Source organism: Eleutherodactylus coqui, chromosome 1 (assembly GCF_035609145.1).
Source record: "Eleutherodactylus coqui strain aEleCoq1 chromosome 1, aEleCoq1.hap1, whole genome shotgun sequence".
Lineage (NCBI taxonomy): Eukaryota > Metazoa > Chordata > Amphibia > Anura > Eleutherodactylidae > Eleutherodactylus > Eleutherodactylus coqui.
In genome coordinates, this window is record NC_089837.1 from 193,589,867 (window position 1) to 193,616,875 (window position 27,009).

Genomic DNA, 27,009 nt, shown 5'->3' on the forward strand with positions numbered 1-27,009 from the left:
CCGACGTGCGCGCTCCCGAGACGCCGCCAGCTGTGTCTCCATGGCAACCGGACGCATCGCAGCCGCCGACCAGACGCCCCGCAGCCGCCGACCAGACAGCAGGTAACCGGCGCTAGCCCCCGGCTCCCCAGCGCTAGCTCCCCCGGCCTAGCGACAGCCCCCCCGGCCTAGCGACAGCTCCCCCGGCCTAGCGGCAGCCCCCCCGGCCTAGCGACAGCCCCCCCGGCGCAGCCCGGCGCAGCGGCAGCCCCCCCCCGGCGCAGCCCGGCGCAGCGGCAGCCCCCCCCCCGGCGCAGCGGCAGCCCCCCCCCGGCGCAGCCCGGCGCAGCGGCAGCCCCCCCCGGCGCAGCGGCAGCCCCCCCCGGCGCAGCCCGGCGCAGCGGCAGCCCCCCCCGACCCATCACTTACCTGGGAGGCTTCTCGGGGCTGCTGGGCTGGGCTGGGCTGGTCTTCTCCGCTGGGCAGCTCCAGTTTCTGCACCTTCCTCTAACAGAGGATGGTGCAGAATGGCCGCTTCAGCGCGCTCCCGAGCAGTGACAGCTCGTCTGCGCATGCGCAGAAGAGCTGTAGCGGGGAGCACACTGAAGCGGCTCGTGCTGAATGGAGAAGACCGGACTGCGCAAGCGCGTCTAAAAAAGCAAGCTGCCAGCGAATTTAGACGGAACCATGGAGACGAGGACGCTAGCAACGGAGCAGGTAAGTGGAATAACTTCTGTATGGCTCATATTTAATGCACAATGTACATTACAAAGTGCATTAATATGGCCATACGGAAGTGTATAACCCCACTTGGTTTCGCGAGACCACCCCTTTAACCAGGATACTTATTGGGTATGTATATACAAAAATTGTCAGCCCAAAAATCTAACAGTGTATCAGAGAATACTTTACTGATACCATGTATACACACATTTTTTTCTGTACACAAATAGGGGCCAAAAAAACACAATTTTTAGTGCAAGTGTTTTTTTCTTTTGATGAGTGGATTTCCTCTCTAAAAGCTATATCCGGTCTCAAATCACAGAATTAGACTTGGTCTGCTATCAGATATCTCGATGCAATTTGGTCCACTTGTAATCCTGGACAGAATGGCATTTATATTCCTCTGTCTAATTAGAGTTTGAGCCTAGGGTTCCATAAAGCCATCCTTTTACCATTTATTATTTGGGTGGGGTCTTTACATGAACTGTTTGTTTTATCCTAGCCCAGTCTATTTATGTATTTTTAGAAATCATTTTTAAAAGTTTTGTTTTAAGTCCAGTGTGTGAATTTTGAGTTTGGGAGCATTAAAATCCAAATTTGCTTTGCTTCAAGTCTGATTTGGATTTCTCCAAACCTATAATTGCTGCACAGTAAGGCCTCATGTCCACGGGCAAAAGAAGAATTAAAATCCGCAGCGGATTTTAACTCTTCTCCTGCCCGCGGATCCGCATCCCATAGGGATGCATTGACCACCCGCGGGTAGATAAATACCTGCGGATGGTCAATAAAAGGGATTTTTTTAAAAATGGAGCATGAAAAAATCTGGACCATGCTCCATTTTCGTGCGGGTTTCCTGCAGGGACGGCTCCCGCGGGCTTCTATTGAAGCCTATGGAAGCCGTCTGGATCCGCGGGAGACAAAATTCGGAATTTACTCACCCGCTCCGGTTCTTCCCTTCGCCGCGGCGCCATCTTCTCTCTGTCGCGGCCGGATCTTTTTTCTTCAGACCGGCGCATGCGCGGGGCACGTCACCGACGTCATCCTGCGCATCCGCCGGGCCGAAGAAAGTAGATCCGGCCGCGACGCAGAGAAGATGACGCCGCGGCGATGGGAAGATCCGGAGCATGCGAGAGGTAAGTTTATTCTTCTTTATTCTTATTTTCAGCCCTCATGTCCACGGGGCAGGAGGGACCCGCTGCAGATTCTCCATGGAGAATCCGTAGCGGGCCTGATTTTCCCCGTGGACATGAGGCCTAAATACTTATATTCTGTACAATCACGACATTTATTTGTTGCAGGTATAGAAGTAGTAAAGCCATATACACCTGTGTCAGAGGACTTGGTAATGGATTCCATACAGTCAACACAATCTAATAAGAATTCTATCTACATGATGATTAAAATCTACACAAATGGAAGTTTTACTCCACACATTGATAAATTGGAAATAGGTAAGTACTGTCTCTTTTTTTCTAAGTGAATATATGTGTAATTTGTGTGTTTAAACACAATTATTAGATTATTTGTGATTGAATCTTTAATGTGGACCTAAAAATCATTGCTCAAATCTGCTGCAAATCTTTTGGTATAAACAGGCATCTTAAAGGGGTTGTCCCGAGGCAGCAAGTGGGTCTATACACTTCTGTATGGCCATAATAATGCACTTTGTAATGTACATTGTGCATTAATTATGAGCCATACAGAAGTTATAAAAAGTTTTTTACTTACCTGCTCCGTTGTTAGCGTCCTCGTTCCCATGGAGCCCGACTAATTTTCGCCCTCCGATGGCCAAATTAGCCGCGCTTGCGCAGTCCGGGTCTTCTGTAGTCTTCTATGGAGCCGCTCGTGCCAGAGAGCGGCTCCGTGTAGCTCCGCCCCGTCACGTGCCGATTCCAGCCAATCAGGAGGCTGGAATCGGCAGTGGACCGCACAGAAGAGCTGCGGTCCACGAAGCAAGAGGTTCCCGGCGGCCATCTTCACAGGTAAGTATAGAAGTCACCGGAGCGCTCCGGTAAGCTGTCTGTACGTCCCTGCATCGGGGTTGTCTCGCGCCGAACGGGGGGGGGGTTGAAAAAAAAAAAAACCCGTTTTGGCGCGGGACAACCCCTTTAACGATTTGCTGAATAGAAAGTAGAGGCAGAAGGGTTGACTAGAATCATGGTTATGATCTAATGAACAATCGAAAATGCCCAATTTTTGTCCAATGTAAATACATGCCAAGCAAGCGATATACAGTCACTAATTTATTGCAGGTTGCATGCTCCCTACAATTTATCTGGCGGTGCAAAAGGGCCTTTGCTCTACAATAGACAGCCCCTGATTTTTATCTATGTAACATTTGGGTGGTGACAGAGATGGTCACAACGAAGAAGCCTGGGAACCTTGTTGAAAAGGGGCTCTTAATAACTACCTTTTTCTCTAGAAGTGAACAGTGAAATAGGCTGTGGACAGAACAGCAAGGCCTATAAAATCAGTGGTGCCTCTATGCATACATGGGCAGGTGTAATTTTTTTTTTCTTTGTTTTGCATTTTTTTCTAGTTAGCTAGGCTACGTTTTTTTATAATAACTTGTAGAATTATTGTAAGTATTTCTGTTGTATGTATTTGTCTTTGTGCTCAGTGGTTGTGAATGTTTTGTTGTGGATTGGTACTAAGTGTACCCAATGATGAATATCTGCCCCCTTCCTGATTAAAAGGTTCAAGGCCTGAGGCCTGTGCATGCACATGCACGGAAGAATCACATGCTGACACACCTGCTGTTCAGCTGAATGACACTGCTTTATTCTAATCCAGCTGCATGGGGTTTTATAGAAAGTGTGCATAGTTAATACGTCATGAAGTACGAATCTGTAGCTGATTGGTGATTATCTTGTATGGGTCTCTTTCCCCCAAGTGCTGACATCCTTATCTTGGAATTCCTGGAGGAGGGAGTCGCCATATTGAGTAAATTGTTAGAAACACAGTGGAAGGGGGTGAGGAGGCAGTTAGTCAGCACTTTCAGATAGGAAGCTGTGTTAGTAGTGAGAAAAAGAAACACATATTTGCAATAGACATTTTACGTTACAATCCATTACAGTTTTGACTTTATTTATACTTTCAACAGGTTATCTAAATGACATATTATATAAATAAAGTTTTGATGTTTTTAAAGAATTGTTGGTGATTTGGCAGTCTATACTGTAAAACAATCTTAATATCCTGCAGTTTTCATACTGACAACTAACGATCGATCATTCACACTGCAGCCACCATTCACAATAGGTGATGATCACTGCTCACCTCCTCCCCCTCCCTGCACAGTGGGTTACATGCAGGTCACAGAACATGGCTAGAACACTTTCCTTTAGAAGTCAATGGGGCAGCTCCTATCTTTTGTGTGACTGGCCCGTGAAGTTGCTGTAGAGCATATCTCTGTAGCTCAAATAAGATGGCAGATAGGTTGTTATTATTATTGTTAGCCGTGTTATCTTTCACGACCCTCAGCTACCCTAAGGCCGCCTGCACACGGGCGGAAATCCCGTGGGGCTCACAGAGCCTCGCACAGAAACGTCACTCACCCGGCCGCCGGCTCCGGTCTGCGCATGCGCCGGCTGCCCGGCAGCCGGCACACGAAAGAGCCGGGGCCGCCAGGCGCGGGTGAGTACGCGCTTGTCACTGCAGGCTCTCGGGTCGGGTCCCGCGGCGAGGATTCTCGCCGCCGGATCCGACCCGCTCGTCTGCAGGTGGCCTAAAGGTAAGCTCCCTCCATGTTTTTTGGTTTTGCTCTACTTCTTTCAGTTGTGTGATATCCATACCAGTATCTGCTTTGACAGTGTCAAGCCATATAGCTCATACATTCCCATTAAACATAGTTGTGGATTTACTTGGGGCAGTGGGAAAAAAAAGTACGTATACCATTGTTTTATGGGATTTATTTTTACAAGGTTTACCATTACCAGTCTAAGGGTTGTTATGATTATGACAACACCAAGTACATGTATGTTTTATTGTTTTACCATTTTTACACAATATAAATATTTTCTTTTCTTCACAAAAAGACTTGGCGTGGCACTGCATTTCAAGACCAGAGCATTTTCATTTTTCTGTTGACAGAGCTAATTAGGGCTGCTTATTCTGTGGGACCACCTGTAGTGTTTATTAGTACCATTTTGAGGTATATATGACTTTTTAAATAAATTTTTATTTCTGTCTCGCAGAAGCAAACGGAAAATGACTATTTTAGCAGTACCAGTATTAGTTGTTTTTTTAATGGAATTTACCATGTTGGGTAAATGCCATAGTTTAGTTGCGGATGTGGTGATACCAGTTTTTTTCTTTGTCTTTTACTCTTTTTATTCTTTCAATAACTTAAGCATTTTATAAGGGGGGAAAAGACATTTTTCAATTTTGTGCATAATTTCAAATAGTTTAAATATATATTTTCCTTTTCAATAGGCGATTATGTGTCAGTCAGCAACCCTCAGGGGTGTTTTAGGATGACACAGATTGAAGGCATGGAGGATATCTTCCTTGTGGCAGCTGGCACTGGATTTACACCAATGGTTAAAATATTGAAGAATGTACTGAGCAGTTCTTCCAGCCTCAGGTTTGTATTCAGTTATGTAAGATTTCAAGAGGTTTTCCAGGCAAAAACTATTGATACGTATCCTCATCAACAGTTAATCACCGTGAACCCAGCTGCTCCAGATTCCTGGCAATCACCTGATCACCCAGCCCAATGTCAGTGCACCAGGCTGGACGTGCGTCATAGGGGACTGGAGCTGAAGTGCCCTAGCTGGATTCACTCCCATTGAAATAAATGGGAGCTAGAATGGCTATTACCCTTCTAGCACTTCTGCCTCCGACACTGGGGATTGATGCAGAAGTGTAATGATCGCTTAAGCTCCCATTGATTTCAATAGCTGTGAAGTCAGCTAGGGCTCTTGTCCCCTATGATGCACGTCCAGTCCACTGCACTGACATCAAGCATGGCGATCAGGTGATCGCTGAGAATCCCAAGTGACAGGTCCCTGGCGATTAACTATTGATGATAGGTCATCAGTCGTTTTTCTTCTGAGAACCCCCCTATAAAGAGAACAGTCTTAGGCAATGTTCACATCTATATTAGGGATTCAATTTTCCTGCTCCATTGTAAGAGCCAAAAAACGGAATCCCCTGGCTGAATAATTCCATTTTATGACAGAGCCGAACTGTGCAGACTGGACTACAGTGGGATCTGTTCAGTTCTTGTTCTCCTTTCCAGCATTTTACTGAATAAAATGGTCCTGCATGCAGAACTTTTTTGTCCAGCATTTCATACCAGATCTGCGTCAGAGGCTTCAAGCAGAGGCTCTGCTGCAGATGTGCACAAAGCCTTAATTGCATAAAAGTTATTCTATCATTTTCCAAAGCTATTGCCTGAGCTTTAGGCTTCCTGCACATAGGCAGAAATTCCGTGGCAGGATTTCCTGCAGAATTTCCGCCCCCATGCCAGCTGCCATAGGATTACATTAGATAATGCAATCCTATGCAGACACACGTGATTTGACCATGTGAAAACTCGCACAGATCGCGGCATGTCCTATTTCTGCACATGTGCGGCTGGGCGGTAGCTGGCACATATCAGGGCAGGGAGATGCCAGGAGCAGGTGAGCCGTGGTGGTCCCTCAGGGGCACGGCTTGCATCCCGCTGTTGGAATTCTCACAGCGTGATCTGACCCTGCCGTCTGCAGGAGGCCTTAGTGAAGTTTAATCTTAATCACAAATCTAAGAAATGCAGTAATATGCAGGCATTGGGAGGCATGGACTTTTGCTGGTTCGCTCAGATGTGCGGATAGGAATTGGATATTCCGTGTGCGGAAGAAAAATCACAGCATACTCTATTTTAGTGCAGATTCCATGAGTATGGGCTCCATTAATGTCTATGGGTGCTTGTGATATGCAGTTCATATGCAATTAACATTGCGTATGGGCGTGGATTCACTCGCAACTTGCTAGGAGACCAGATACAAAAGTCAGAATTTTTAGAGAGAGAGAGGATATGTCGCCTGGGCGATGTTTGGCTACTTTCTGATGTCATTTCCTGCTTGCGATATTTCTTCCGCATGGACAATACGCTGTCCATACGCGTATATGCACGTGGAAAACGGCACCCATACGCAAACATTCGCAATTCATTTCCACAATCGTGCACATGTCTACCGCTGCGGATATCTGCAAGCGGAATCCAACACTTTTGTGTGAGCCTGGTCTTACTTTGGGAGACATAAACAATGTTATGTCTGGAATCCAGGGCAGATTAAGGGCTTATTCGCATGGGTGGACTTCCGCGGCGTTTCCCCCGCAGCTATTAGGTTCTATTGAACCTAATAGTGCAATGCTCACGGTGCGAAATTGCACCGTGGAATTCTGCCCCGTGAATTCACCTGTACTCACCCATGACATGTTTTATTTGCCACGGGCGTACGCATGGACGGCTTCCATTGCAGTCAATAGAAGCCGTCCGTCACTCTATCTTCCGCTGTAGCACAGCGAAAGATAGCGTGAAAACCCTTCTCCGCCTACCGCTGGCCGCATCATGCGCTCTACTGCGCATGCGCGCCGGAGCATCATGCGGGACGTCGGGCGGCAGATTTGGAGGTAAGTATGGAGTCTTGGGGGGGCGCCGTGACGGGCTCCGCTGCGGAATTCCGCATGCGGAGCCCGTCACGGCCGTGGGCACTAGGCCTAATTGGTCACTAACCTAAAAAAAACAAAACAAAAACAAAAAAAGGTGGGGGAACCTGCCAGACCCAGTATTTGTCAGTGGGATTCACCTTGGACTCTATAAAAATGGAACCCATGACCTGTGCTAGTGTGACCCAGGGAGTCACTCACTTCTGGCGTTAATAACAAACTAAAAATCTTATTTTATTCTTCCAGAAAAGTGAAATTGATTTTCTTCAACAAAACAGAAGCTGATATCTTATGGAAAGAGCAACTGGAAAAATTATGTTTATCTGATGGGAGGTAAAGTTGTTATTTTTATATAGAACTTTAGTTTTTCTATTTTAGCCTTGTTGGAACAAAACAAAAACACATTCTAAAAAACATGCTATGACTATGAAAATGTAAGTAGCATTTCAGGCTTTTATTTTACTGTCAGTGGTTTGGCGTGAGCTATAAAAGGTTGGGTAGCATGCATGAATATATAAAAAGCCAGTGAAATTGTAGACCCTTTACAACTAATTTATCACAATGACTCTAGCTCAGCATGTTAGGCAGTTTTTTATGCCTTGGCTAGAGTTTAGAGATGAGCGAACGTACTCGTCCGAGCTTGATACTCGTTCGAGTATTAGCGTGTTCGAGATGCTCGTTACTCGTAACGAGTACCACGCGATGTTCGGGTTACTTTCACTTTCATCTCTGAGACGTTAGCGCGCTTTTCTGGCCAATTGAAAGACAGGGAAGGCATTACAACTTCCCCCTGCGACGTTCAAGCCCTATACCACCCCCCTGCAGTGAGTGGCTGGGGAGATCAGGTGTCACCCGAGTATAAAAATCGGCCCCTCCCGCGGCTCGCCTCAGATGCGTTGTGAGATAGCTGAGGGACAGTGCTGTTGGTGCCGGAGCTGCTATAGGGAGAGTGTTAGGAGTTAGTGTAGGCTTCAAGAACCCCAACAGTCCTTCTTAGGGCCACATCTAACCGTGTGCAGTAGTGTGGAGGCTGCTTTTAGCAGTGTTGCACTTTTTTTTTTTTTTTTGGTATATCGGCCGTGCAGAGCATTGCACCCTGCAGTAATAGTCCAGGGACAGAAGTGTGGAGGCAGGGAGAGCGTTAGGAGTTATTGTAGGCTTCAAGAACCCCAACGGTCCTTCTTAGGGCCACATCTAACCGTGTGCAGTAGTGTGGAGGCTGCTTTTAGCAGTGTTGCACTTTTTTTTTTTTTGGTATATCGGCCGTGCAGAGCATTGCGCCCTGCAGTAATACTCCAGGGACAGAATTGTGTAGGCAGGGCCAGAAGACATATATTATAGATTGAATATACGCAGTGGTCCTTTTGAAAAAAAATATTGGAAAAAAATCTATTTGGCCTGCCTGTCACTGTGCTCAGTGTTCTGGGTCCGTGTCTGCTGGGGGTAGTAGTTCTCCAAATAAATACGCAGCCAGCTAAGTGTTACAGCAGGCGTGCGCCATATTATTTCCTGGGGTTCCGTAAACGAAGTCAGCCTCCAACCACAGGCCAATAAGCGGCACATTTAATTACAGCGTTGTGTTTCTGCATTCCTGGTAATACAGCATGCTGAGGGGTAGGGATAGGCCTAGAGGACGTGGGCGCGGCCGAGGACGCGGAGGCCCTAGTCCAGGTGTGGGCACAGGCCGAGCTCCTGATCCAGGTGTATCGCAGCCGACTGCTGCGGGATTAGGAGAGAGGCACGTTTCTGGCGTCCCCACATTCATAGCACATTTAATGGGTCCACGCGGTAGACCTTTATTAGAAAATGAGCAGTGTGAGCAGGTCCTGTCGTGGATGGCAGAAAGTGCTTCCAGCAACCTATCGTCCACCCAGAGTTCTGCGCCGTCCACTGCTGCAACTCAGAATCCTCTGGCTGCTGCTCCTCCTTCCTCCCAGCCTCCTCACTCCATTACAATGACACATTCTGAGGAGCGGGCAGACTCCCAGGAACTGTTCTCGGGCCCCTGCTCAGATTGGGCAGCAGTGGTTCCTCTCCTACCAGAGGAGTTTATCGTGACTGATGCCCAACCATTGGAAAGTTCCCGGGGTCCGGGGGATGAGGCTGGGGACTTCCGGCAACTGTCTCAAGACCTTTCAGTGGGTGAGGAGGCCGATGACGATGAGACACAGTTGTCTATCAGTGAGGTAGTAGTAAGGGCATTAAGTCCGAGGGAGGAGCGCACCGAGGATTCGGAGGAAGAGCAGCAGGACAATGAGGTGACTGACCCCACCTGGTTTGCTACGCCTACTGAGGACAGGTCTTCAGAGGGGGAGGCAAGGGCAGCAGCAGGGCAGGTTGCAAGAGGCAGTGCAGTGGCCAGGGGTAGAGGCAGGGCCAGACCGAATAATCCACCAACTGTTTCCCAAAGCGCCCCCTCGCGCCATGCCACCCTGCAGAGGCCGAGGTGCTCAAAGGTCTGGCAGTTTTTCACTGAGAGTGCAGAAGACCGACGAACAGTGGTGTGCAACCTTTGTCGCGCCAAGATCAGCCGGGGAGCCACCACCACCAGCCTCACCACCACCAGCATGCGCAGACATATGATGGCCAAGCACCCCACAAGGTGGGACGAAGGCCGTTCACCGCCTCCGGTTTGCACCGCTGCCTCTCCCCCTGTGCCCCAACCTGCCACTGAGATCCAAGCCCGCTCTGAGGACACAGGCACTACCGTCTCCTGGCCTGCACCCACACCCTCACCTCCGCTGTCCTCGGCCCCATCCATCAATGTCTGTCAGCGCAGCGTCCAGCCGTCGCTAGCGCAAGTGTTTGAGCGCAAGCGCAAGTACGCCGCCACGCACCCGCACGCTCAAGCGTTAAACGTGCACATAGCCAAATTTATCAGCCTGGAGATGCTGCCGTATAGGGTTGTGGAAACGGAGTCCTTCAAAAGTATGATGGCGGTGGCGGCCCCGCGCTACTCAGTTCCCAGTCGCCACTACTTTTCCCGATGTGCCGTCCCAGCCCTGCACGACCACGTCTCCAGCAACATTGTACGCGCCCTCACCAACGCGGTTACTGCCAAGGTCCACTTAACAACAGACACGTGGACAAGCACAGGCGGGCAGGGCCACTATATCTCCCTGACGGCACATTGGGTGAATTTAGTGGAGGCTGGGACTGAGTCAGAGCCTGGGACCGCTCACGTCCTACCCACCCCCAGAATTGCGGGCCACAGCTCGGTGGTGGTATCTGCGGCAGTGTATGCTTCCTCCACTAAACCACCCTCCTCCTCCAACGCAACCTCTGTCTTGCAATCAAGATGTGTCAGCAGCAGCAGCACGTCGCCAGCAGTCGGTGTCGCGCGGCGTGGCAGCACAGCGGTGGGCAAGCGTCAGCAGGCTGTGCTGAAACTACTCAGCTTAGGAGATAAGAGGCACACGGCCCACGAACTGCTGCAGGGTCTGACAGAGCAGACCGACCGCTGGCTTGCGCCGCTGAGCCTCCAACCGGGCGGCGCAGTGGGAGTCAGCCTCCTCAATTATTTTCAGAAGAGTGGGCCTGGTTGGCAGACATCTGCCAGGTCCTTCGAAACTTTGAGGAGTCTACCCAGGTGGTGAGCGGCGATGCTGCAATCATTAGCGTCACCATTTCTCTGCTATGCCTCTTGAGAAGTTCCCTGCAAAGCATAAAGGCAGATGCTTTGCGCTCGGAAACAGAGCCGGGGGAAGACAGTATGTCGCTGGATAGTCAGAGCACCCTCCTGTCTATATCTCAGCGCGGTGAGGAGGAGGAGGAGGAGGAGGAAGATGAGGAGGAGGGGGAAGAGACAGCTTGGCCCACTGGTGAGGGTACACATGCTGCTGGCCTGTCATCCTTTCAGCGTGTATGGCCTCAGGAGGAGGAGGAGGATCCTGAAAGTGATCTTCCTAGTGAGGACAGCCATGTGTTGCGTACAGGTACCCTGGCACACATGGCTGACTTCATGTTGGGATGCCTTTCCCGTGACCCTCGTGTTACACGCATTCTGGCCACTACGGATTACTGGGTGTACACACTGCTCGACCCACGGTATAAGGAGAACCTTTCCACTCTCATACCTGAAGAGGAAAGGGGTTCGAGAGTGTTGCTATACCACAGGACCCTGGCGGACAAACTGATGGTAAAATTCCCATACGACAGCGCTAGTGGCAGAAGGCGCAGTTCCGAGGGCCAGGTAGCATGGGAGGCGCGGAGATCAGGCAGCATGTACAGCACAGGCAGGGCAACACTCTTTAAGTCCCTTGACTGCTTTATGGCTCCCAAGCAAGACTGTGTCACCGCTCCCCAGTCACGGCTAAGTCGGCGGGAGCACTGTAAAAGGATGGTGAGGGAGTACGTAGCCGATCGCACGACCGTCCTCCGTGATGCCTCTGCCCCCCTCAACTACTGGGTGTCGAAGCTGGACGCGTGGCCTGAACTCGCGCTATATGCCCTGGAGGTGCTTGCTTGTCCTGCGGCTAGCGTCTTGTCAGAGAGTGTGTTTAGTGCGGCTGGGGGAATCATCACAGATAAGCGTACCCGCCTGTCAACCGACAGTGCCGACAGGCTAACACTCATCAAGATGAACAAAGCCTGGATTTCCCCAGACTTCTCTTCTCCACCAGCGGATAGCAGCGATACCTAAGCAATACGTAGGCTGCACCCGCGGATGGAAGCATCGTTCTGTATCCCCATCAAAAACGGGGACCTTTTCGCTTCATCAATCTGTGTATAATATTCCTCCTCCTCCTCCTGAAACCTCACATAATCATGCCGAACGGGCAATTTTTCTTAGGCCCACAAGGCTCAGTCATATAATTTTTCTAAACAATTTTTATACGTTTCAATGTTCATTAAAGCGTTGAAACTTTCACCTCAACCAATTTTTATTTTAACTGGGCTGCCTCCTGGCCTAGTTACCAATTAGGCCACATTAACCAAAGCGATTAATGGGTTTCACCTGCCCTCTTGGTTGGCCATGGGCAATTTTTCTGATGTACATTTGTACTGTTGATACAGCAAAATCAAATAAATTTTTAGCCCACCTGCATTACAGCTGACATAACATCAGCTGTGATGGGCAATGCAATGGGATATTTTTATGTACCGCCGGTGGGTTCCAGGGAGCCACCCATGCTGTGGGTCCACAGGAAGTTGTAAATGCATCTATTTCCACTTCTAAAGAACCCCAGTCTTACTGGGGCATGCAGTGTGGGCCGAAGTCCACCTGCATTAAATATGACATTACTACCTCAGCTGTGATGGGCAATGCAATGGGATATTTTTATGTACCGCCGGTGGGTTCCAGGGAGCCACCCATGCTGTGGGTCCACAGGGAGTTGTAAATGCATCTGTTTCCACTTCTAAAGAACCCCAGTCTGACTGGGGCATGCAGTGTGGGCCGAAGCCCACCTGCATTAAACATGACATTACTACCTCAGCTGTGATGGGCAATGCAATGGGATATTTTTATGTACCGCCGGTGGGTTCCAGTGAGCCACCCATGCTGTGGGTCCACAGGGAGTTGTAACTGCATGTGTCCACTTCTAAAGAACCCCAGTCTGACTGTGGCATGCAGTGTGGGCCGAAGCCCACCTGCATTTCATCTGACGTTAGCTCTGCTGTCCAGGGCACTGCAATGGGATATTTTTATGTACCGCCGGTGGGTTCCAGGGAGCCACCCATGCTGTGGGTCCACAGGGAGTTGTAAATGCATCTGTTTCCACTTCTAAAGAACCCCAGTCTGACTGGGGCATGCAGTGTGGGCCGAAGCCCACCTGCATTAAACATGACATTACTACCTCAGCTGTGATGGGCAATGCAATGGGATATTTTTATGTACCGCCGGTGGGTTCCAGGGAGCCACCCATGCTGTGGGTCCACAGGGAGTTGTAACTGCATGTGTCCACTTCTAAAGAACCCCAGTCTGACTGTGGCATGCAGTGTGGGCCGAAGCCCACCTGCATTTCATCTGACGTTAGCTCTGCTGTCCAGGGCACTGCAATGGGATACATTTATGTACAGCGGGTGGGTTCCAGGGAGCCACCCATGCTGTGGGTGCACACGGAATTCCCATTGCGGAGTTGTACCTGCCTGTGACTATTTATAAAAAATTGTCTGACTGGGGCATGCAGACACCTTGACAGAATGAATAGTGTGTGGCACATAGGTTCCCCATTGCTATGCCCACGTGTGCAGCTCCAGATGGAGGTGGCACAGGATTGGATTTCTAATTGCTTCTGTACAGCATTGTGGACTATCGCCCCACCCTTTTTAAAGAGGGTCGCTGCCTTGCCGTGCCAACCCTCTGCAGTGTGTGCCTGCGGTTCCTCTGGCAGACGCACTTATAAATAGACATGAGTGTGGCGTGGCATGAGGGCAGCTGAAGGCTGCGCAGGGACACTTTGGTGTGCGCTGTGGACACTGGGTCGTGCGGGGTGGTTGTTACCCAGGAGAAGTGGCAGCGGAGTGTCATGCAGGCAGTGATTGTGCTTTGTTGGAGGTAGTGTGGTGCTTAGCTAAGGTATCCATTGCTAATGAGGGCTTTTCAGAAGTAAAAGTTGTTGGGGGGGGGGGGGGGGGGCACTCTTGCCGCTATTGTGGCTTAATAGTGGGACCTGTGAACTTGAGATGCAGCCCAACATGTAGCCCCTCGCCTGCCCTATCCGTTGCTGTGTTGTTTCCATCACTTTCTTGGGTTTTGCAGATTTTCACAAATGAAAACCTTAGCGAGCATCGGCGATATACAAAAATGCTCGGGTCGCCCATTGACTTCAATGGGGTTTGTTATTCGAAACGAACCCTCGAGCATCGCGAAAAGTTCGTCTCGAGTAACGAGCACCCGAGCATTTTGGTGCTCGCTCATCTCTACTAGAGTTCATTTATACCAAAATGTGCACCTAAAATAAGTGCAGATCTTTATTAGGCCTTTTACAGTATTCTGGAAGTCTGTAATGATCTGAGATCACAAACGTCAGAAATACAATATTCTGGAACTGGTGCATCTTGCCTCCAGCAGTACCATGTGTGGTGATCTGGGATAGTCCTGGGGGAGCTATAGGGTACGCCCACAACTGTTAATTGGCTTGCGTTCTGTCGGGGCTGGGTGCGATGCTGTCGGCCTTCTGCCATGTAACTTCACAGTGGGGCTCCTTTGGCCGCTGCCGGCCAAACATCTCTGCTGCAGAAGGCAGCAGGGCCGCTGCCATTCCCTGCTGGGACTCTCACCGCTGGCTTCCCTGCAATGTCCCCCGCTGTCAATGTTACCACCATATTCGTTGCAATATGTCATGCGGTGGCCATGGACCCTGCTCTCTCCGTCAGCCTCTCCATTGAGAACACTGCTGTGACCGAGCGGTCCCTTACAGAGCTCTCTCATCCTCACAGCTGTCAGCCCCTTTCTTGAAAGCAGTGATGTGACCCTACGGTCCCTTCCCCAACTGGCAGTGCCGGCAACAGGGGTCTCACCCTCCATGGCCGCGATTTGAGCCGCTCCCATAGTAGTGCTCCTCGGCCTCCTTTTGAAGTCGGCTCCATCAGTCCTGCTACTCCTCTAACCCTAAGACTAATCCTAACCCTCCAGCCACGGTAAAACTCGTTCTTGTAACACTAATGTTAACCCTCCAGCCACCCTAGCCAATCAGGAGCTTGGGGGCGTTACCAGGGCAGATGCAGTCAATCCCTATGTCTCCACCCATACTTCTGGTGGAGACAAGATGCAGCAGTACCCAATGTTCTCACATCTATTTACCATATATAAAAAGTTCATTGTGACGGAATCTACAAAACAGACTAATGAAGGCATTTCATCCAAATTCCTGTTTTCTAATTTTGGAATCTTGATTATGCAGATTCAGTGTGAATTTTATGAATTATGCACAAATAACCTGAAACTTGAGAGCTATTCTGTGATGCTATGTCATTGTATAATTAAAGCTACTATAATTATATAATTAATTGGTCACATCTATCTTTTCCCTCCCAGTGTAATTACTGTAGAAGTTCAGAGCTGATTCATAATGATTCATCCTCTCAGCACAGTAGCCACTGTTTCTAGTTCTTGTATTGTCTGGTTGGAGCAGGTCATTTTCTGCTTGTTGATTACAAACATCCTATATATCTGTAAGGCTGCATGCACACGGCAGAATCTGGCCCTGGCAGCAGCAGGGTCCACATGTACCTGCTTTTATTTTCTTAGTTCTGTACTGCGGATGTTCCGCACAGCTAAGTGTTGAACATGTGCAGTACAGATGTTTTTACACTATTACTATTGGGGGTTACTATTACTACTGGGGCAACTATTTGGGGTCCCTATTACTACTGGGGCAGCTATTGGGGGTCCCTATTACTGCTGATGCAACTATTGGGGGTCCCTATTACTACTGGGGCAATTATTGGGAGTCACTATTACTACTGAGGAACCATTGGGGTCACTATTACTCCTGGGGCAATTATTGGGCTCACTTTTTGTGCTGGGGCAATTATTGGGGGTCACTATTACTGCTAGGGCAACTATTTGGGGGCACTATTACTGGTAGGGTAACTATTGGGGGTCACTATTTGTGCTGGGGCAATTATAGGGGGTCACTATTTATACTGGGGAACTATTGAGGGTCACTATTACTGCTGAGGCAACTATTGGGGGTCACTATTTGTGCTGGAGAACTATTTGGGGATCACCATTTGTGCTCAGGCAATTATTGGGGTCCCTATTTGTGCTGGGGCAACTATTGGGGGTCACTAGTTGTGATAGGGCAATTATTGGGGTCACAATTACTGCTGGGCCAATAATTGGCAGTCACTATTACTGCTGCGCCAATTATTGACAGTCACTATTACTGCTGGGGCAACTATAGGGGGTCCCTGTTTCTGCTGGGGTTATTATTGGGGGTCACTATTACTGTTGAGGCAAGTATTGGTGGTCACTATTACTGTTGGGGTAATTATTGTGGGGCCACTAATACTGCTGGGGCAACTGCTGAGGGTCTGCATTACTGCTGGGGCAACTATTGGGGGTGACTATTTCTGCTGGGATAATTATTGAGCGTGACTTTTTCTGCTGCGGCAATTATTTTGGGGGGTCACTACTGCTGGGGCAATTATTGGGGGTCTGCATTACTGCTGGGTAGAGATGAGCGAGCACGCTCGCTTAAGGCTGATGCTCGAGCAAGCATCGGTCTTTTCGAGTAACTGATTACTCGTCTGAGCACCATGCGGGGGGGGGGGGGGGAGATCTCTTGGGCAACTACAGGGGGTCTGCATTACTGCTGGGGCAACTATTGGGGGTGACTATTTCTGCTGGGGCAACTATTGGGGGTGACTTTCTGCTGGGGCAACTATTGGGTGACTATTTCTGCTAGGGCAACTAATGGGGGCACTATTACTGGTGGAGCAACTATTTGGGGTCACTATTACTGCTGGAATAGTTATTGGGGGTCACTATTTGTGCTGGGGCAATTACTGGGGGTCACTATTACTACTGGGGCAATTACTGAGGGTCACTATTACTGCTGGGGCAATTGTTGGGGGTCTTTATTACTGCTATCATGTGTGATAATATCTGCTGAGCTGCTGTATCTACGCTGGTCCTGTGTGATACGTCTGCTGAGCTGCTGTATCTACGCTGGTCCTGTATGATACGTCAGCCGAGTTGACGTATCACACAGGATATGCTTAAATACAGCAGCTCAGCAGACGTGTTTGAGCCGTTCATGGGTGGTGCGTCTACTGAGCTGCCGTATCTAATCAGATTCTGTGTAGTACATCAGCTGAGCAGATGTATCTAAGCAGATTCTGTGTGATGCATCTACTCATCTGACTTATCACACAGGATGTGATTAGATACAGCGTCTCAACAGACATATTACACAGGATCGGCTTAGGTACAGCAGCTCAGCAGATGTGGTCTTGCAAAAAGGACGGAAGGACGAAAATCCGGAAGGATGAAAAGCCGGAAAGCCTTGGTGGCATAGCAACCTGAGCTGGGGGATTGAAAGAGAGTTGGATGGATTCAAAGAGGGAGGGATAGATGGATTGGTAGAGAGAGAGAGAGACAGACCAGTCAGAAGACTCTTTTGCTGTAGGCGAGCTTTTCAAATCCCGTCACTAGCGATACATGTTGTATCACTGCTGACAGACAGAGTGATTTAGGGAAGTATTAACTTTTTTTTTTTTTGTACCGCTGCTAGCTTTTTTCGGAAACGTGGTACTAAAGTTGGGCCACGTTTTCTGGCAGCCCTGATAACGCTGCCCATTCATTGCAATGGGCGGGGCCAGGAGAGACTGTGGAGTTCAATGGAGTTGGGCGGGGCCAAGAGAGGCTGTGGAGGAGTTCAATAGAGGTGGGTGGGGCCATGAGAGACTGCCAAAGGAGTTCAATAGAGGGGTACTGTTGTATTATGTTGCCACCGGAAGTTAGTGGTGGTGACAAAATACAGCAAATTTGTCAATTTTGTAACAACCCCAGCTTCTGATTGGCTGGGGGCATGTTTAATCCCCCAAGTGCCGTCCTGACACTGCAGTCCGTCGATAGTAGGAGCGACAGCACAGCGGAACACACAGTGAGCGGGGCACCCACCTGTCAGTGGCAGAGATCCAGCGGCCGGGACGGAGCAGAGAGCCGGCACACCGGGTGAAAAAAGTCGTCGGACGGAGCAGTGAGGGAGCGGAGGCACAGCCTAACAGCAGGGGGATTCCTCCAGCGCCGCCATGATCACACTGTCAGTGGAGGTGGTGGGTAGCGGTTGCCCAGGCGAGATGGAAGAGGACGGACACCTGCTCCGGGGAGAGTGATAGCGGCAGCATCTGTATTGATTTCTGGCTGGCCTGGAGGGTTATGGTTATAGCTGTAACATGTAAGCATTTAGAGCTCATAATGTAAGCCTAACAGAAAAACGAATCCCTAACCCTCCAGCCCAGCCAAAACAGATGCTGCTAGGACCTTCAAGAATTCAACCAGTCGGAAGCTAGGGGTGTGACAGGGGCGTTTCTCCATGCAAGCCCTGTCAAACCCATAGCTTCCGGTGGTCAGAAGGTACAAGAGTACCCAATAGAGGTGGGCGGGAACTGTGCGGGAAGTGCGCACACAGTGGGGGAGGCACAGGGCATTGTGGGATTACAGCACAACGGCGCCATCTTTGAAAGCTGCTTTCAACATCAGATTTCAAAGTAAGAAACAGACATTGCAGTTAATATACCTGGCGTTTTGAGCCCCTGTATGCTGTGTTTTGGAATGGTTAGTGAAAGGAAAGCATTATTATTGTAAAAAAAATGTCACCCTGCATGGCCGGACAACCCCTTTAAGGGAGGGAAAACTGAGAAATCTATTTCAGTTTTTGGAAAATACCTTTTTGTGCCTTATTATAACCAAATTAACTTTGGAAAGTACCGTTGTTCATTCTTAAGAGGGATTTCTGATTTTTTTGCCAATAAAGCTTAATGTGGTTTTCTGCGTAATTGCTGGCAGTAGGGGGGGGGGGGGAGATGCAGGGTACATAAGAAAAAAAAAACCATGGCAATCACCACCCACTGCCAAAATACCCACGGACCACCACTTGCTCCAGTTTTCTGTTTACAAGTGCTGCAGGGTTCACATGGGTTGTTTACCCACGTGATCGCTACAGCTAATAGAAGACTTAACAGGGATGTCCCTTATGACATCCCGTAAACCTGTCCATTGATTTTAATTAGAGCTGTGCCTGCAATTATGAGCACTGGGCACTACACTGGGGTCAGAGCGGCAGCATATCACTACACTGACAATCTGGAAAACCCCTTTAAGATCCTGTAACTGCTGTACACACTTTCTAAGTGGTTCTCCTTGCAGAGATCCAAGTAGTGTATGGAGTCTTACAGGTAATGCTGACATAGTAGCTGTGCTCCAGAATGTAGAAAACTGTCTATTTAGTGTCAACTATAGGCAACTACCCCGTAAGTCAATGTCTGACTCACTAAAGCAAGTAAGAGAAACAACTGTAAGAATGGTTGAGTAGGATACTCTGGAGCCTCAATAACCAAGCAGGACAGATTTTATAACATCTAAAACTGGATAAGTTATGCATAACAGCCAAATATGGCACATTAGTTTTCCTGTTTGTAGAGGAGCTATGTAGAAGTGCTCTGATCAGAGTGATATTAGTTGTGCACGTTCTGTAAATGTAGTCAGATGTACACTAATGCAGCAATTTACTCTTAATTACTAGATTTGATGAAAGCATGGTAGGTAGCTGTTTTCATTTTGTTAGTATTGCTTGATAATAGTCAGCTGTTATGTCATAAATAATGCTGTTTAATCATTAAACACAAAGGAACATGAAAAATATAACTCTACAGTATAATCCGTAAGCTGAGTAATCAATGGTCGTTTTCATTGTGGTTTCTGTATAAGTATAAGGTCTCTGGAGGGCATGGGGTCTAATTCTGCTGCAGTATTTCGCAGGCGGAATCTGACCTGGCCGTGGACATGAGGCCTAAATAGTTTACATTTTTACGCCTCAGTCGACAACACCCGTTGCCATCTTTTTGTGCATAGTTGAGTCGCTTGGCCTTCTTTCTATGTTGGAGGCATGGCTTCTTGGCAGTAATTATACTATGAAGACCAATGCTGGCCAGTAGATGGGTGTACCTGGGTCCCACTGGTTTTTGCCGTTTCTGAGCTGATGGCACTTTTTTTAGGTTTCAAAGGGAAGTAAATATGGCGTGTCTTATATCTACTGCAAGTTTCCTTGGCCGACCACTGTGTGTACGGTTCTCAATATTGCTTGTTTGTTTGTGCTTCTTCAAAAGATCTTGAAACCCTCTCTGCTTTGCCTGGGAGAAGCCTTGGTGATGCAGTATAACTACCTTGAGTCTTGTTGATGAGCTCAGTCTTGCCATGCTGTATGATCTGTGACATGAAATGGTCTTACACAACCTCATATTTGTAGCAGAGTTTGGCTGTTCCTTTTACAGTTTTAAGCCTCCTACACAGCGGTTTCTGTTTCAGTTATTGACTGTCTTTCAACCTACGTATAAAAATGATCTTGTTCTAATTCTACCAAATTCCTGACTTTGTGCAAGTGTGCCTAGCAGAACTGATGTTGATTTGAAAGCAAACGGTGTTCACATCAAATATTGATTTGATTTAGAGTTCTCTTTTCTTCCTTCATTTTGCATCTTGTAATTTGACAAAAATAAACTATTAACTTTTCTATTTTCGAAAGCATTCTGACATTGCAGCATTTTTTCACACCTAAAACGTTTGACTGGTAGTTATATTTTTTGTGCAAACGTTTTAAGCAGGACACCTCCATTTTTGTTTCTATTGATACTTACAGTGTAATGTCTTAAGTGTATTTTGAACTGAAAGCATAGAACAATTAAATAAGCTAAAATGAATAAAAATAATGGATTAACTTTATTTCACCAAATTAAATCTAGATTTCTGACTTTTAAAAGTAGCCACCTCCTAGCTGATGTAACAGCTTTACACAATTGAGACATTCTTTCTGTAACTGCATTCAGATATTTTTCAGAAATTTCTTCCCAACATTGTTGTAGAGGTTCCCACAAATGTGCTGCACTTATAGGTTGCTATACTTTCATACATCTGTCAAGTTCATCCCAAACAAGCTCAATGAAGTTTAAGTCTGCAGACTTGGCAGGCCATACTATTCTTTGAAGCCTATCCGCTTCTTCTTGTTTTCTTAAAGGGGTTGTCCCGCGCCGAAACGTTTTTTTTTTTTTTTTCAATAGCCCCTCCGTTCGGCGCGAGACAAACCCGATGCAGGGGTTTAAAAAAAACAAAAACGGATAGTACTTACCCGAATCCCCGCGCTCCGGTGACTTCTTACTTACCTTGCGAAGATGGCCGCCGGGATCTTCACCCTCGGTGGACCGCAGGTCTTCTGTGCGGTCCATTGCCGATTCCAGCCTCCTGATTGGCTGGAATCGGCACACGTGACGGGGCGGAGCTACGAGGAGCAGCTCTCTGGCACGAGCGGCCCCATTCAGAAGGGAGAAGACAGGACTGCGCAAGCGCGTCTAATCGGGCGATTAGACGCTGAAAATTAGACCATGGAAACGAGGACGCTAGCAACGGAACAGGTAAGTAAATAACTTCTGTATGGCTCATAATTAATGCACAATGTACATTACAAAGTGCATTAATATGGCCATACAGAAGTGTATACCCCAACTTTGTTTCGCGGGACAACCCCTTTAAGTAGTTCTGACATAACCTAGAAATATATTTTGGATCATTGTCTTGCTGTAACATATACTACTGACCAACTAGGTGTATATCAGAGCGTATCACAGTCACCCTGTGCAAGTTGCCAACTCGGGATCCAGCAAAAGAGCCCCAGACGGCGTGTGTGTGTATATATGTATGTATGTATGTGCATGTAAGTGTGTATATATAGGTGTGTGTGTGTGTATATATATATCTATCAGAAGGATGAAAGTATAGCATGTATATGTGTATATATAGAATACTAGCATGAGCAGACATATATTTTCAGATCACCCGAACTTGACATCTTTTGTGTACATTGCATTCTGAGAGCTGGAAAACCGCGCATAATTGATTTACAAGGTTCATAGAACAATCTGAAACATTTTTCTGAGAAGTACAGAACCACTTTAAACTGTCTCTCTACACTTGAAGTACTTGTGAAAAAACAGAATTGCTTCTCATAAACTGTAGCAACACATTTGAAGGGCCGCTCCAGCAAAAACACATTTTAACTAGAGATGAGCGAGCATACTCGTCCGAGCTTGATACTCATTCGAGTATTAGGGTGTTCGAGATGCTCATTACTCGAAACGAGTACCACGCGATGTTCGAGTTACTTTCACTTTCTTCCCTGAGAAATTTGCGCGCTTTTCTGGCCAATAGAAAGACAGGAAAGGCATTACAACTTCCTCCTGTGACGTTCCAGCCCTATACCACCCCCCTGCAGTGAGTGGCTGGGGAGATCAGGTGACACCCGAGTATTAAAATCTGCCACGCCCGCGGCTCGCAACACATGCATGCTGACAGAGATCAGGGAAAGGGCTGTCTTGCTATAGCTGCTATAGGGAGAGTGTTAGGTGTTATTTTAGTCTTCAAGAACCCCAACGGTCCTTCTTAGGGCCACATCTGACCGTGTGCAGTACTGTTGAGGCTGCTGGGAGCAGTATTGCACAATTTTTTTTTGTTGTATATCGGGCGTGCAGACCATAGCGTCCTCAGTCTGCAGTCATTTTACAGAGTATAGGGGCAGTACTGGTGAGGCAGGGACAGTGGGAAAGGTGAAAGAGATATACTGGCTATATAGGCAGTGTGGTTGTTCCCACAAAGTTAAAAAATATACAATATTTGGCCTGCCTGTCAGTGCCTTCCGTTTACAGCGTCTCTGCTGGGGGTAGTAGTTGGTAAATTAATACCCAGCCTTGTGCATAATTGTTTCCTGCCTCTGCAGTGCGTTACGTACGCGAAGTCAGCCTCCAACAGGGCAATCGAAATACAGTGTATATCACAGGCAGTGTGGGTTGTTCCCACAAAGTTAAAAAATATACAATATTTGGCCTGCCTGTCAGTGCCTTCCGTTTACAGCGTCTCTGCTGGGGGTAGTAGTTGGTGAATTAATACCCAGCCTTGCGCATAATTGTTTCCTGCCTCTGCAGTGCGTTACGTACGCGAAGTCAGCCTCCAACCACAGGCCAATAAGCGGCACATTTAATTACAGCGTTCTGTTTCTGCTAATCTCGTAATACACCATGCTGAGGGGCAGGGGTAGGCCTAGAGGACGTGGACGGGGGCGAGGACGCGGAGGCCCAAGTCAGGGTGTGGGCACAGGCCGAGCTCCTGATCCAGGTGTATCGCAGCCGACTGCTGCGGGATTAGGAGAGAGGCAAGTTTCTGGTGTCCCCAGATTCATCTCACAATTAATGGGTCCACGCGGTAGACCTTTAGAAAATGAGCAGTGTGAGCAGGTCCTGTCGTGGATGGCAGAAAGTGCTTCCAGCAATCTATCGACCACCCAGACTTCTACGCCGTCCACTGCTGCAACTCTGAATCCTCTGGCTGCTGCTCCTCCTTCCTCCCAGCCTCCTCACTCCATTACAATGACACATTCTGAGGAGCAGGCAGACTCCCAGGAACTGTTCTCGGGCCCCTGCCCAGATTGGGCAGCAATGGTTCCTCTCCCACCGGAGGAGTTTGTCGTGACCGATGCCCAACCTTTGGAAAGTTCTCGGGGTCCGGGGGATGAGGCTGGGGACTTCCGGCAACTATCTCAAGAGCTTTCAGTGGGTGAGGAGGACGATGACGATGAGACACAGTTGTCTATCAGTGAGGTAGTAGTAAGGGCAGTAAGTCAGAGGGAGGAGCGCACAGAGGATTCGGAGGAAGAGCAGCTGGACGATGAGGTGACTGACCCCACCTGGTTTGCTAAGCCTACTGAGGACAGGTCTTCAGAGGGGGAGGCAAGTGCAGCAGCAGGGCAGGTTGGAAGAGGCAGTGCGGTGGCCAGGGGTAGAGGCCGGGCCAGACCGAATAATCCACCAACTGTTTCCCAAAGCGCCCCCCTCGCGCCATGCCACCCTGCAGAGGCCGAGGTGCTCAAAGGTGTGGCAGTTTTTCACTGAGAGTGCAGACGACCGACGAACTGTGGTGTGCAAGGTTTGTCGCGCCAAGATCAGCCGGGGAGCCACCACCACCAGCATGCGCAGGCATATGATGGCCAAGCACCCCACAAGGTGGGACGAAGGCCGTTCACCGCCTCCGGTTTGCACGACTGCCTCTCCCCCTGTGCCCCAACCTGCCACTGAGATCCAACACCCCTCTCAGAGCACAGGCACGACCGTCTCCCGGCCTGCACCCACACCCTCACCTCCGCTGTCCTCGGCCCCATCCAGCAATGTCTCTCAGCGCAGCGTCCAGCCGTCGCTATTGCAACTGTTTGAGCGCAAGCGCAAGTACGCTGCCACGCACCCGCACGCTCAAGCGTTAAACGTGCACATAGCCAAATTGGTCAGCCTGGAGATGCTGCCATATAGGCTTGTGGAAACAGAGGCTTTCAAAAACATGATGGCGGCGGCGGCCCCGCGCTACTCGGTTCCCAGTCGCCACTACTTTTCCCGATGTGCCGTCCCAGCCCTGCACGACCACATCTCCCGCGACATTGCACGCCCTCACCAACGCGGTTACTGCCAAGGTCCACTTAACAACGGACACGTGGACAAGCACAGGTGGGCAGGGCCACTATATCTCCCTGACGGCACATTGGGTGAATTTAGTGGAGGCTGGGACCGAGTCAGAGCCTGGGACTGCTCACGTCCTACCCACCCCCAGAATTGCGGGCCCCAGCTCGGTGCTGGTATCTGCGGCGGTGTATGCTTCCTCCACTAAACCACCCTCCTCCTCCTACGCAACCTCTGTCTCGCAATCAAGATGTGTCAGCAGCAGCACGTCGCCAGCAGTCGGTGTCGCGCGGCGTGGCAGCCCAGCGGTGGGCAAGCGTCAGCAGGCCGTGCTGAAACTACTCAGCTTAGGAGAGAAGAGGCACATGGCCCACGAACTGCTGCAGGGTCTGACAGAGCAGGCCGACCGTTGGCTTTCGCCGCTGAGCCTCCAACCGGGCATGGTCGTGTGTGACAACGGCCGTAACCTGGTGGCGGCTCTGCAGCTTGGCAGCCTCACGCACGTGCCATGCCTGGCCCACGTCTTTAATTTGGTGGTTCAGCGCTTTCTGAAAAGCTACCCACACTTGTCAGACCTGCTCGGAAAGGTGCGCCGGCTCAGCGCACATTTCCGCAAGTCCAAGACGGACGCTGCCACCCTGCGGACCCTGCAACATCTGTTTAATCTGCCAGTGCACCGACTGCTGTGCGACGTGCCCACACGGTGGAACTCTACGCTCCACATGTTGGCCAGGCTCTATGAGCAGCGTAGAGCTATAGTGGAATACCAACTCCAACATGGGCGGCGTAGTGGGAGTCAGCCTCCTCAATTCTTTACAGAAGAGTGGGTCTGGTTGGCAGACATCTGCCAGGTCCTTGGAAACTTTGAGGAGTCTACCCAGATGGTGAGCGGGGATGCTGGAATCATTAGCGTCACCATTCCTCTGCTATGCCTCTTGAGAAGTTCCCTGCAAAGCATAAAGGCAGACGCTTTGCGCTCGGAAACGGAGGCGGGGGAAAACAGTATGTCGCTGGATAGTCAGAGCACCCTCATGTCTATATCTCAACGCGTTTTGGATGAGGAGGAGGAGGGGGAGGAGGAGCATGAGGAGGAGGGGGAAGAGACAGCTTGGCCCACTGCTAAGGGTACCCATGCTGCTTGCCTATCATCCTTTCAGCATGTATGGCCTGAGGAGGAGGAGGAGAAGGATCCTGAAAGTGATTTTCCTAGCGAGGACAGCCATGTGTTGCGTACAGGTACCCTGGCACACATGGCTGACTTCATGTTAGGATGCCTTTCTCGTGACCCTCGCGTTACACGCATTCTGGCCACTACGGATTACTGGGTGTACACACTGCTCGACCCACGGTATAAGGAGAACCTTTCCACTCTCATACCCGAAGAGGAAAGGGGTTCGAGAGTGATGCTATACCACAGGACCCTGGCGGACAAACTGATGGTAAAATTCCCATCCGACAGCGCTAGTGGCAGAAGGCGCAGTTCCGAGGGCCAGGTAGCAGGGGAGGCGCAGAGATCAGGCAGCATGTACAGCGCAGGCAGGGGAACACTCTCTAAGGCCTTTGCCAGCTTTATGGCTCCCCAGTAAGACTGTGTCACCGCTCCCCAGTCAAGGCTGAGTCGGCGGGAGCACTGTAAAAGGATGGTGAGGGAGTACGTGGCCGATCGCACGACCATCCTCCGTGACGCCTCTGCTCCCTACAACTACTGGGTGTCGAAGCTGGACACGTGGCCTGAACTCGCGCTGTATGCCCTGGAGGTGCTTGCTTGTCCTGCGGCTAGCGTCTTGTCAGAGAGGGTGTTTAGTGCGGCTGGGGGAATCATCACGGATAAGCGTACCCACCAGTCAACTGACAGTGCCGACAGGCTTACACTCATCAAGATGAACAAAGCCTGGATTTCCCCAGACTTCTCTTCTCCACCAGCGGACAGCAGCGGTACCTAAACAATACGTAGGTTGCACCCGCGGATGGAAGCATCGTTCTCTATCACCATCAAAAACGGGGACCTTTTAGCTTCATCAATCTGTGTATTATATTAATCCTCCTCCTCCTGCTCCTCCTCCTGAAACCTCACGTAATCACACCGAACGGGCAATTTTTCTTAGGCCCACAAGGCTCAGTCATATTACTTTTGTAAGCAATGTTTATACGTTTCAATTCTCATTAAAGCGTTGAAACTTTCACCTGAACCAATTTTTATTTTAACTGGGCTGCCTCCAGGCCTAGTTACAAATTAAGGCACATTAACCAAAGCGATTAATGGGTTTCACCTGCCCTCTTGGTTGGGCATGGGCAATTTTTCTGAGGTACATTAGCACTGTTGGTACACCAATTTTTTGGGGCCTTTGCCTATAGTGTAATCCTAGTAATTTTTATGGGCTTCGCCTGCACTCATGCTACAGCAAGGTGTGTGGTGTTGGCCTACACTTTTGCTGCATAAATGTAACTGGGGCCTTGGCTATACTGCAACTACTGAAATGTGAAAGAGACTGT

The 27,009-nt window shown here is 49.3% G+C and overlaps 1 protein-coding gene across 1 annotated transcript in view; it reads left to right on the forward strand.

Moving 5' to 3' along the window:
• The window catches only part of CYB5R4 (cytochrome b5 reductase 4), a 138,260-nt gene that overhangs the window by 107,216 nt on the left and 4,035 nt on the right, over positions 1 to 27,009 (forward strand). The window contains exons 12-14 of the mRNA XM_066605006.1: positions 2,001 to 2,153; positions 5,137 to 5,287; positions 7,603 to 7,689. Of these exons, the coding sequence (XP_066461103.1) occupies positions 2,001 to 2,153; positions 5,137 to 5,287; positions 7,603 to 7,689 (391 nt within the window). The remainder of the gene's footprint in view (positions 1 to 2,000; positions 2,154 to 5,136; positions 5,288 to 7,602; positions 7,690 to 27,009) is intronic.